The following is a 12,822-nucleotide window of genomic DNA, read 5'->3' on the forward strand; positions in this document are numbered from 1 at the left end:
TTGAAAGCATCTCATTTTTTGTTTTAAAAAATAAAAAATAAAAAATAATTTTTATATCGTTGAACATATTTTTATAGTTTTTCATTTTGGAAAACTATTTTTAAAAACGGCTACAAAACAAACAATATATATAATAAATAATATAAAAATCATTAAAATATTATTACATGAAAAAACTTATACACTTGAAAATATCATAAATTTATTAAAAATAACATATTTCCAATATAAATGGTCTAAAATTGTTTCCAAGGAGAAATGTATAAAAACATAACAAACCTTAACACTAAAATATGAAAAACAATCTACATTTAAATACATTTTAAATTTATTAAAAGACATTTTCATCTAGAAATGCATGAAAATAAAAACATTCTACATTAAAAAATATTTTAAATTTATTAAAAGATAATATATTTTCAAAATAAATTATCTAAGATTATTTTCGACGAGAAATGTATGAAAATATAAAAATTCTTTAAGATATATATTATATGAAAAACATTCTACATTTGAAAACATCTTAAATTTATTTAAAAAATTTTTTTTTTTTTTAATCCACCATTTAAACGCGAAAATCATAAGAGTATAAATAAAAAACCGGCTGCGCAGACAATTCACGACGCTAATAAAAATCCGAGGGAAAAAAAGGGACAAAGAAGAGAACTCAAGTGCATGTGTAACGGTCGATTAAATTTGTCCCTTTTCTTTTACCATTATTACGAATAATAATATAATTTTGTTTCACTATGTCATGCATTCCTGTAACCAGAGGTCCAGAACGTATTTACAATGGAAAGATCTTACATTAATGGATGTAAAAAGTATTAAATTCTCTCAGCTTTAAATTTATTCCAATATGGTTCTATTCTTTTACCAAAGGCAGGAAAACCTCGGCTACCCGAAGTTTCGGGGGTGACCTCCACGCGCTATGAATTGGTTGGGTAGCGGAAGGTGCCGCAGCAAGAAACCAAAAATTCTTTGAAAAGATGATTAAAACACGAAAGATTAGAGGGAGTGGGGATTCACTTTCATAAAGTAAATCACGGACGTCCCAGAAACACCTCCGGCTCAGATGATAAAGCGGCGTCGTTTGGGACTTGGATCAACAAAAACGACATCGTTTTGATTTCACGGCATCGGTTCATAGAAACAAAAAAATAACATGAGGGGGAGAAAAATGTCCAAGAAAAAGTGTGTCAGACCCAAGGATCGAGAATCTGACTAGTGTCTGCACCACTATTCGCAATTCATTTGTCTACTCCCTTTGTTCAAGCTCTTTCAAAAGCTTTTGTTTTCCAGCTCTTCTTCTCACTCTTTCCCACTCTTTCTATTCTTCTTGGTGGAAAAAAACATCGGAAGAAGAAGAAATCCAAAGCCCAAAACCCTAATGCGGAGCCATAAACCCTTCTCTTTTTGTTGCCGAGCTTAGCTCACCATTTTTGCTCTGTAAAACCCTGAAAGGGCTACAGATGCCCTATCCAATAACCAACGCAAAAACCCTATTTTTTTTTCGTACTTAGCACTCTTCCGTTGTTCTGTTTCTCCCTTCTGTAGAACTAGGAAGAACATTAAGCTCAAACCCCCAAAATGTTTAACCAAAGCACACTGTCTGGGCTCTTCGTTCTCTTCTTCTTGGTCTTGAGCAATGTGGACGTCGTGAGATCCAAATCCACCATCGAGCCATGCTCGAACTCCGACTCATGCAACGCCATGGTGGGTTACACGCTCTACACCGACCTTAAGGTCTCGGAAGTGGCGACCCTATTCCAAGTCGACCCCATTGCTATTCTCACCGCCAACGCCATTGACATTTCGTATCCGGATGTTGAGAATCACATCCTTCCCTCCCAGCTCTTCCTCAAAATCCCCATTTACTGCTCCTGCGTCGACGGAATCAGAAAATCAGTCACCACACGGTACAAGACTCGCCCCTCCGATACTCTCTCATCGATTGCCGATTCGATTTACGCGGGTCTTGTGTCCGCGGATCAGCTCAGGGAGGCGAATTCGATATCGGATCCTTCGGTTCTGGATGTGGGGCAGACCCTTGTGGTTCCGCTTCCTTGTACTTGCTTCAATGGGACTGATAATTTGTTGCCGGCCACTTATTTATCGTATGTGGTGAAAGTTGATGACACATTGACAGGCATTGCTTCCAGGTATTCGACTACTATTTCTGATCTAATGACTGTGAATGCAATGGGGAGTCCAGCAATTAAGGCTGGTGATATACTTGCTGTTCCTTTGCCAGGTAATTTCGAACCCCTTTTCTGAACATAGTACCATTTGTAGGGCGTTTGATTGTATAACTTGATAATAATAGCAAGTTAGTGTGATTTTTTACTCACCCATTTGACAGGTTTTAATTAGTTAATGTTAATTCCGTATCTGAATTAGGGTCTTCCAGTTATGGAAAATGAGTACAGGTGTTAATTTGTTACATAATTGAGATCCATATACTTCCCGTATCAGTTTTGGTGGGATCATCTGAATTTGACACCGACTTCATAAAATTTAATCAGTTGAAGCTAAACACGTATTGACAAATTTGTGAATTTGCAATTGAAAATGGATAATTTTTCTTTCACATTGTTGATTCCTTTCTTGCCATGCTGGTGCATCTGTTTTTAGCTAAATGGTGCTTTATATCTCATTGGATGACTTGGGTGGTTGAGCATTTCCTTTGTTTACAGCTTGTGCATCTAATTTTCCAAAATATGCTTCGGACTATGGGCTAGCTGTGCCAAATGGGAGTTATGCTATCACTGCAAGTCACTGTGTACAATGCAGTTGTGGGCCAGGAAGTCTCAAGTAACTGAGTAACTTTTCTTGCATTTTGGTTCCATTTCTAGTTGGTTTGATATATTTTTCTTCAAACATATATGGTTTTTTATGTTAATTGTGATGGTTGTGGCTTTGTACAGTTTATACTGCATGCCAGCATCTTTGGCAGTCTCTTGTTCAAGTATGCAATGCAGGAATACTAACCTTATGCTCGGGAATGTTACAATGCAAAAGAGTAGTGCTGGCTGCAATGTTACATCTTGTAGCTATGGTGGTTTTGTCAATGGCACCATTATTGCTACGTAAGGCTCTTTTTTTTTTTTTTTTTTTGGGTCTTGCCCTGTCATAGGCTTTCATAATTGTTATTATTTTACAGTTTGGGTTGATGGTTTATTATCTTCAATTCTAATTTGTTCACTTTTCAGGCTGACCACATCCCTTCAACCTCGATGTCCAGGTAAAGATCGATCTAAATCCTGTTAATGCAGTGTGTGTTTGGAAAACCATCTATTTTCGATTTTGGGTGTTTAGATGTCCCTTGAAAGTTGAACAAAACTATTTGTTTCTTAGTGCCTGTTTAAATGATGAAACATTAAGATATTGATAAATGATGCCTTTTTTTTATGTGTGATGATCACAGCTGTTTCTCCATGTTAGAGTATGTCACTGCCGAATTGCAAGATGCAATAGATGGATTCAATCTGTTGAGCTATAAAATCCTTCCTTTATTAATTCACTTAAAACAATATTTTTTATCTCATAAACTTAAAAATAAAATTGTTTAGGATCCAGAAACTGGCCCCATTTTCTATTCTCACCAATTTACTGGTTTTGCTGTTAACCATTTTTACACGAGAAGCTCATATGTTGAAATGTTGTATAAGTTGAACTTGAACCATCATTTTTTATTTTTTATAACAATGCAGGGATCCAGCAATTTCCTCCACTTATAGCACCACCATCTTCAGTAATCAGGGATTCATTCTATGCCCCATCACCTTCTCCATCTCAGTCAGATGGTGCTGGAACAACAATTCCTAGTCCTTCGGTGGTGCCTTCAACAGGGTCAATTCCAGGTTTTGCTCCCGCCAATGGCCCAACTGGAAGTGCCTCTGATGCTAGCTCTTTGGTGAACCCCTTAGCCAGTTTCCCTGTTGTGATTGCCTTATGTTTGTTTTTCAAGTTAATGGTCTCGTCCTTTTTATAATTTTGCTTGTCAAATGCGTGCCTAGTCCATGGGATTTTGTTCTGCATGGTTTCTGCCTTTCTGTCAGGTTCCCCCTTGTTGTGTTCGACTTCTTTTATTTATTCTCATCAGTAGATTGATTTGTGGATGCGGGAAGCCAGAGAATTTTATTCTGCTTAGCATTTTGTTCCACTCATTTGCCTTACCTAGCTACTCTGTACTCTGCGACATAGGCGGTTCCCCTCACTGTATTTTATCATTGTGAACATTATTATCCAGAGCTTTAAGAAACTGCTTGAGTGACTGCTTTGCTTTTTGTAACTTATGGTCATTTTTAGTCTCTTTAAATTTTATGCTCCTTTATTTTCTTTTACATGTGACTAGTTAGCTAGATTTAGTTGCCCATAATTTATGCATCTGACTGTTTTGCTTTGCAATTTTACATTTATAACCACAATTGTATTTATCCAAAACATGGTCATACAAACATTAATACGAGAAACAATACGAAAAAAAAAAAAAGAAGAAAAAAACAGAGAAGAATAAATTTATGGTCATGCATCCAAAGCTGAAAACTTCTTAACTCACGTTTTATTTATAAAAGATGGTCCCTCCACCTTTGTTGACCTTTGTTGAGTTCATTGATCGGGCGGGTTCTTGGAGGGGATATTTTGATATTTTTTTTTGTATATTTTTATGGACAGTTTTTTGTTTTACTTATAAGGGGTGAGTATTTCCTTTTCTATTCTGTAAATCTTGGGTGCTATTTTAGCACCTCTTAGCAATACAATATTTTTCTTATCAAAAAACAAAAAAATAAAATAAAAGAAATTATTATACCCATTGTATAAAGGATATAAAAGAGAAGAATATAAGAAGGATATGTTATTTTATTTTTTATTATATCTCATGCGTCCAGTGAAATAATCATTGTCAAACTTTGGTCTCTGTTTCTGCATTTATGGTCAAACTCTCATCCCTGCAATTAAACATCCCTAGCTTTTGCTTATTCTCTATTTCGTAGTTGATCCTTTCTTCATCTTTTTTCTGTCGAATTATGCAAGATATACAGTGAATTAGTGCAAACATAAACCTTGATTTTATGGGTTCGGTAAGATTATGGAGATCGTTAACGCAAACAATACAAGGTAAAATGTGTTATATTGTAATACCTATGAGACAATACTGGTTTAGCAAATGCTAATTCCATTGCAGGAGAAATATGGGAACTTTTCTCTCTACATCAAATGAAACTTGAAATCAGAAAAGCCACTCATGAACACCATATAGCTGGACGTTCAAACTGGCTTACACCTTATCACATTGGGTGGGAACTAAGGATAAAGTCGACTTCTTAAGATCATGGAGGACCAACATGTTCTGCTGCTGAATGTTCCCAAAAATTGATAGACTGCCCGTGGCATCAATGGCCAAGCATATCAATCCCATTTCAGGATCTGATACCATATAATTCTCCACTGGCAGCGCTAAATCTAACCCCTTGAAGTGAAAGATCAGCTTTGGCACCTTGACCTCTGCTGCATTTTTCACTGGCAAATGAAAGCAAAGGTCAAGTCCGGTGGTGCTGGAATTGGCAACCTGAAGCTCCGTTTGGGAGATGAAGGCATTCTTTAGCACATCAAAAGCATCCTCCTGTAAATAAGTTATAGTTGTCCCAGAATCTAGGATCATGCCGCCGCTCCCATCCTTTCCCAATTGGAATGCGAATTCGGGTATGGGTAAAAGAGTGTAGCCGACTGTGATGCCTTTAAGAGCCAGATAGTAGTAGGATGGCAGGAATGGGTTTTGAATCAATGGGGTCCTTGGAATTTTTCCAGGGTTGAAGTTCGAATAAGCTAGAGATCCAAACAAAAGACTGCTCGTTTTATTCTCATGAATCGAGGTTAAACAATACGAGAATTTCTGTGTACCAAGCTGTGAAACTAGCGACAGAACTCCCCGCCCGAGACCCAGCAGCCCTGCAGTCTGATCCATCCCTGTAGCCCGGTTGTTAACCCCACACCCGAACCCGATACGAGGGATTGAAACTCGTTTCGGTAACTCCCCAAAAGTGATAGTGTCCATTGCCATGAAGCCTTCCGTGGACGACTCGTCTCCATAAGTATATCTATACTCGCAAGATTTATCACACTTGGAAGGCTTTACACCCTTGCATAATTTACTGGAACATGAAATATTAGAGAAGGTGGAAGACCGCTTCGGATTGAAAACGGGCGTCGATTGCTGGAAACACAACTTGCATGGATTGCACTGCGTCCATATCAAGTCGCTTCCCGTATCCATTATCGCCGGGAAAGGCACAGGGGGTGTTCCGATCATTAAGTTCACTACGAACTCTCCATCTCCAACATGAACCGGGGCTTGGAAACCGTTACGCTCTGCAGTTGTTGCCATTCCACTCATCCTCTGCAGCCGCTGCCTCCCGCGGTTGATTCCTCTTTGGATGAGTTGAAGTCTCGTGAAGTTACGACCAGCATCAATATGTCTTAGGCCGACCTGGAACCCGGTTTCCAGTTGCTGGCGACGGAAGCCTGGCATCAACGTAGATGATGACCGTGGAAGACCAAGAACGGTGAGGATGAGTAGTAGAAATGGAAGTGAAGGTAAGGGGTAAGGAGGAGGAGCCATGGGTGCAAATGTGGGTAGAGATATGAAGGGAGGGAGGGTGAGGGAGGTTTATGTAGATAGGGTAAAGGCAGCGAAAAGCCATTGTAACAGTCAGAAACTCTGGATGTAACGTTTGCTGCATTAACCGTCGAAGAATATGGAAGAGGAGAGGCGCTTGAAGATGATTGGGAGAGACTGCTAGAATGGCCTAACTGCCTTGGTGTGGAAGCATGCGGTGGGGTTAGTGGGGGGAGCCCCACGTGAAGCATTTTAGTGTGCCGAAGTCAAAAGTCAATCCCCAAACCAAAAACATGAAAAACGACCCCTTTGCTTCATCAATCTAGGAGCACGTAATGTATTTTCATTTTTGGAAAATCATTTATTTTGATTACATGTAACGTGGGCCCACTTGGTGTCATTAAATTTTATTTTTAATTTAAAGTTATATAATTAAAAATTATATAAAAAAATATAAATTATTATGTACTTTGTGTTGAGATCATGACAAAAAATTGACGTGGATAAATATTTTAAATATATTTCTATTTATTTATTTTTAGTTGGATTTATCAAATAAACTATTATTTATGACATCATTAAATTGATAATTTTAATAAAATAATGGTAAATTGTGAGGGGCTTCCCTCCACGTGTCATTCCCAGACTTAAGACCTTTGGCCGACCAACTCCGTTCGGACCAAGATAAACTCCGTCTGACGCCAGAAGTGAGAAGTTTTCATTCTTTCATAATGTCACACAAAATGGACAGATCAAGCCAATTGGACCTTTCAGACGAGCAAATCAATTCAGTCTAAGTCCTTAAAATTTTTTACATGCGTGGTTAACCATGCTTGATGTCTGAGCGACAAACTACCATTTACATCCAAAAGTCAATGTTAATCAATTGTTACACACAATCCCACATATTGACAAGCTAAATGGATGGTCAACTACATTGTTCAAAATTTTGACACAACAGTTAGCAAATGACACCAGTCAGCATCCCTTATTTGATGTGATTGTCTAGTCCATGCAACAGTGATGATGTTGTGTGTCCTATCAAGGTTTGATTTCCGCCTTAAAGGCAATCATCATTACAAGAAAGGTTAGAGTGCATAATCAACGTTATAATGACAGTGTCATTAGCTCTATATAAACTCCTCAATAAGCATGAACAAGTTACACACGCTTATTCTCTCTCACAAAAAATAGTTAGAGTTATCCTCAATTATTTCTGACTTAGGTTTCGGAAGAGCGTGTCCGAATCACCTGTTTGGACATCATTTTATGTAGGGAAGAAGTTCTTCTGACTTTAGTGAAATTGGACGGACTTAAATCCAATTGGCTCAATACTAACATAAACGAGTAATTTGATAGTGTCCTGACCGTTGAGATGATGGGTGGTATAGAAGCTATTTATTTGCTTTCTTAATATCAATGATAATATACATGTACAACTATTTTTTGTATGGCCTCAACCTACGTGGCCATGAACACCATTTGCCACAAATCAAGTTTTTGATAATTGTACTACATATTTAAAAAAACAAATTGTAAAAAAAGAATAAACTATTTTCAAAATGACCTTGTCATCGGATAAAAAATGAAGTTGTTTCATCCACGTAAGAAATGAAGTATGATAAGAAATGCTACTTAATTCTCTAAATTAATTAAAAAAATTATTAGCCAAAATCATTTGATAGCTTCAATTTTTCTAAGCAAAATAATTTATTCAAATAAATCGTCTCTTGAAAATACAATTATCTCATATTAAAAAATTATTTTATATTGAATCATATAATGACTACAAAACTTATCCTGAAGTTTATCTTTAAATTGATTTAATTATTATTTTTAAAAATGGAAACTAACTTAGTTTAATATTCACTTGTTCTCTCTAATATAAATAATAAATATTTTAATTTTTAAATTTTATTTATTACTTTATTGCTAGTTTCACTTTCACTTTGATTCTTAATATCTGTTTTTAATTGGGTTACAATTATTTTTATTCAGTTTAAAATTAGGGTAGCAAGGGCGGATCAATAATTAACCTGAATGAAAAATAATCAACTTAAACCCAATCCAACTGGACCTTTAACTTAAGGTACTCAACCTTATTTCTCTAACCTTGGGTTAAGTTTTGGTTGGTCGGATTGAAAGAGTTACATCATTAAAAATACATTTATAATGTTTTAAAATTGTTTTATATATTTCTATGAAAATTTGAATGGTAACTAAAATAAAATTTCAAAATACCAATAAAAAAGTAAAAGTAAATTTATATATATATTTCTAAAATGATGAAAAAGTATATGATAAAATAAATTTTGATTTTTTTCTTAAAGAAATATTATTAAATAATATAATGTACATTATAAATATTATAAAAACATTAAATTGGGTTTGAATTATATTCAAATTGTCTGAATTTTAGCTCAAACCAGACCCAATTTGAGTTTGCATTGAAAACAACTAACCTAAGCCCAACCTAAGTATTGGAATTTGTGAAATAGGGTTAAATTGATTAAGAAAAACACTCAAAAGATGGGGTGGATTTGGTGATTAAAAATGTAAATATAAATAGAGAAGGAAAAAAAAACACAAATCGATTTTACAATGGTTTGATAAATCCTGCCAATATCCATGCTACTCGATCTCATTTTCGAATGAGGATTTTACTAATTAAGGCTTCAAACTAAGACTTTGACTTGTACAATTGGAGTTAATGGAACCAATAGGTTTTGCACATATTTTCAAACTCAATTAACTTGAAGGTTTAGACACTCGACCTTTCACAAATAGGGTATGTTTAATCACACTCAACAATGGAAGCTAATATGAAAACAAATGGGTGCACTAAATGATCTATAAGTGAAAATTTCAATACTTTAGGGTTTAAGAGTTTTAAAATAGAAAAAAATAATAATAGGCAAACAATTTAATGCAATTGTTATCTTGTAAATAAATGCACAAGAGCTCTAGGAAACCAACCTTAAACAATATATTTTGTAGAAATAAACCTATATCAATTGAGCCATAATTCGATTAATTGAATAACTGTTAGGCATTTAATGTACTACAAGTAACCATTAGTCCTTTATGAATTTCGATAGATCCTCGACTGGGAAAGGCAGTGCCTCTACTAAGAATACAAATATTCTAGAAGAGAGATAAAAACATTTTGGTGTTTGGACCGATCATCAACCGAAAAAGACCAAGCAGTTAAATCGATTCCAAGATGGCCTTGATTGGTTGAGCCAAAAACAACCCATAGCTTCATTTTATTAGTCCAAAGCTTTTCAACATTTGGACAAGTTATTTATGAATTTTATATGTCAATTTGAACCAATTTTACCCAAGGTTTTTGAATATTAACTTAGTTTCAAATAATTTATAAGTGATTGAGTCGATTTTTATGAAAATCAAGTATGAATGAATGCATGAAAAAACACTTCAACCATAAGTGCACTCAAAGGATTTATGTTACAAATTTATTCTAAGCTTTATAGTTTTCAAGAATGTAAGTCTTCAAGTTTATGGAACCCATTTTAAGTCAACTTTAATATTTCTTTGGGTGTTGACGTTAAAACTTGAAAATTTTACTTGATTTAAACCATAAGTCCACTTAATCATGTTTTGCTATCATAAAAACTTATTTAGAAAAATTCCTAAGCCAATAAAAATGATTGTCAAAGTTTATCTAAATGTGAGATGGGTTAGACCAAGGCACCCATTTACAATTCTATTTAGAATCTTTAGGACTAATAAAATTTTAATTTTCTTAAAAGTGATAATATTAATTTTTTCACAAATTAAATTACAACTTGGTACATAAAATGTTTAAAACTTTAAAATTTTTAACTTAAAAAAAATTATTATCAATTTTATTTTATTCGAGCTTTTAAAAAATAAATCTATTGTCGATTTCTTTTTACTTAATGTATTAAACTATTTTTAAAAATTAATCATTTTTGTTTTGCTTTTATTTTTATATTAATTTTATGCTTGTTAGGTCGATATCTCTCCTAAAATTTATAATATATGAAAACAATCATCTTTTATTTTTAATATTATTTATAAATTCAAGTCATGGGTTTTATAGTTAATGTGAATAAATTATATTATAAACGATGAATTAAAATAGGAAAAAACGGAATTTGATTTACTAATATGAAAATATATGGAAAAGAGAACCCCAAATTTTTTAAATTAGTAGACTCCTTCATTTAAATGTTTTTATTCCTTCTAATATTTATTATTATTATTATCATCATTATTACTATTTTATTATTTCAGATTTTTTTTTTATTATAAACAAACACATGGTAGGATTCATATTTTAGTTTCCTAAAAATTTAGGAAATACTATGCAAAAAAATTATATTTAAATATGATTAATATTTTTTTTATTTCATAGAATTTTAAACAATTATTAATATTATATAATAAATACAAATTTATTATTGGTTTATTTATTATCAGGGATATAAATTTATTTTTAATTTTTTAATACTATAATAAACTATTTTGTATTTTTTTTAATTCTTACTTTATAACGTTTCTAGAGAAAAAAAAAATCTCAAATAATAAAATAAAATAATAATAATAAATCTAAAATGAATGGAAACATTTATATTAAGGAGTTTAGTTGTCAATTGATTTGAATAACAAGATAAGTAAATGAGTATTTTTAAGAATAATTGGATGACTCGTTAAAAGTGCATGTATTTCAAATTATTTTTAAATAAATAAAAATAATACTAATTTAAAAATTTTAAAGTTTTTTTCATACATTTTCATATTCATGAATCAAATCTCACTTTTCCTGTTGAAATATATATATTTTTTAATAAATAAAGAGTTTTTTTTTTCAATTACATTATTTTAATTTACTACTTATAACTAATAAATAAAGAGACTTTTATTATACAAATAACTATTATTTTATTTCAAATTGAATAATGATTTATTTTTTTAATTTAATTTTACATTAAAAATTAACTTATATAAATTAATTATAAAATAAGAAAATAATTTATTTTTCTATATTTTTTTTATTCCTTTTAACAATAAATAATTTTCAAATTTGGATTAATATATTTAAATTTTAAAGTTTATCTAATAAAATTAATTTAACGATAAGAGAAAAATAAAAATATTTATTTTTATAAATATTTTAATATAGTCAAATAAAATAAAATCAATGATAGATTTATATTTTAAAAAATTTGATAAAATAAAATCTACAACCGTTTTAATTTTTCCAAGTTTTTTAACTTTTTTTGTAACAAGTTAAATACGATATAATTTAATTTAAGAACAAATGATCAAGGTTCTAAATTGAATAAAAGTAGTTGAGGCGTAATTAAAAATATTATTTTAACAAAATATTAAGAAGCAATGTGGGAGTAAAATGAGGAAGAAAGGTAGTAAACAAAATTTAAAACAATTATTATTTAGAATTGAGAAATTATAAAAAAAAAATAATTGCAATGTAAATAGAAAAAAAAATTAGAACTTTTGGTGTCTCATCCTGGAGCTTCGGTCATAATAGTTTAATTTATTTTTATTTTTATTTTTATGCTAGAGTATTTGGAGGGTTTTAACAAAAGACATTTATGTTTTAAACAAATTTATTAAAAGATAGATGTAAAAAGAGTTTTTATAATTTCTCTTATAAATAATATAATTTAATACAATTATTTATGAATAATAATTATGAATCATTAATTTTGACTTCATTTTTTATTTGTTAGAAAACATCATTCTTCTTACGGATTTTTATGTCTTATTTGGTAATTAGTTTCATAAACAATTTTTCGTTTTCTAAAACAAAAAAAGGGAAAACATGTTTGAAAACCATAATTTAATAGAAACATGTTTGAAAGCAAAAAAATTGTTTTTCATTAACAAAAAATAGGGTTTTTTCCATAAACATCTTTTAATTATTTTTTTAAGGAATGGTTTCAAAAATAGTTATAAAAACAATAATTAAAAATAAAATAGATATAAAAATTAGTTTTAAAACATATTTAAAAATAGATTTAAAATATTTCAACTTCCCGAGTAAACTTTTGTTTTATAAAACAAATTTTAAAAACTATTTTACTGGATTATTTTAAAAAACCGTTTGTGAAAAATACCCTTGCCATTTGTATTTATAAGTTATTTTTCAATATACCCTACAATTATCAAACCGCCTAGAACATTAGGCCCAG

The 12,822-nt window shown here is 31.7% G+C and overlaps 2 protein-coding genes across 2 annotated transcripts; one reads left to right on the forward strand and one right to left on the reverse strand.

Moving 5' to 3' along the window:
* The first annotated feature begins 831 nt into the window (after positions 1-831).
* On the forward strand, positions 832-4,294 carry LOC100253893 (lysM domain-containing GPI-anchored protein 1). Its single transcript, XM_002285812.4, has 5 exons — positions 832-2,254; positions 2,697-2,814; positions 2,928-3,089; positions 3,213-3,244; positions 3,714-4,294. The coding sequence occupies exons 1-5, from the start codon at positions 1,591-1,593 to the stop codon at positions 3,992-3,994; spliced, it is 1,257 nt and encodes a 418-aa protein (XP_002285848.1). The 5' UTR covers positions 832-1,590; the 3' UTR covers positions 3,995-4,294.
* A 588-nt stretch (positions 4,295-4,882) lies between these two features.
* On the reverse strand, positions 4,883-6,789 carry LOC104882467 (aspartic proteinase nepenthesin-1). The gene has a single exon (XM_010665921.3). It carries the CDS (start codon positions 6,620-6,622, stop codon positions 5,282-5,284), a length of 1,341 nt encoding a protein of 446 aa, XP_010664223.1. The 5' UTR covers positions 6,623-6,789; the 3' UTR covers positions 4,883-5,281.
* Between the last annotated feature and the right edge of the window lie 6,033 nt (positions 6,790-12,822).

This window comes from Vitis vinifera, chromosome 18 (assembly GCF_030704535.1).
Source record: "Vitis vinifera cultivar Pinot Noir 40024 chromosome 18, ASM3070453v1".
NCBI classification, from domain to species: domain Eukaryota; kingdom Viridiplantae; phylum Streptophyta; class Magnoliopsida; order Vitales; family Vitaceae; genus Vitis; species Vitis vinifera.

What these genes read in the sequence shown, in the direction of transcription:
- LOC100253893 (XM_002285812.4), top strand. Translation starts at nt 1,591, where the DNA reads ATGTTTAACCAAAGCACACTGTCTGGGCTCTTCGTTCTCTTCTTCTTG. An exon ending in TGTGGGCCAGGAAGTCTCAA is followed by an intron (nt 2,815 to 2,927) that starts GTAACTGAGTAA and finishes GGCTTTGTACAG; the next exon opens with TTTATACTGCATGCCAGCAT. An exon ending in AATGGCACCATTATTGCTAC is followed by an intron (nt 3,090 to 3,212) that starts GTAAGGCTCTTT and finishes TTCACTTTTCAG; the next exon opens with GCTGACCACATCCCTTCAAC.
- LOC104882467 (XM_010665921.3), bottom strand. Translation starts at nt 6,622, where the DNA reads ATGGCTCCTCCTCCTTACCCCTTACCTTCACTTCCATTTCTACTACTC.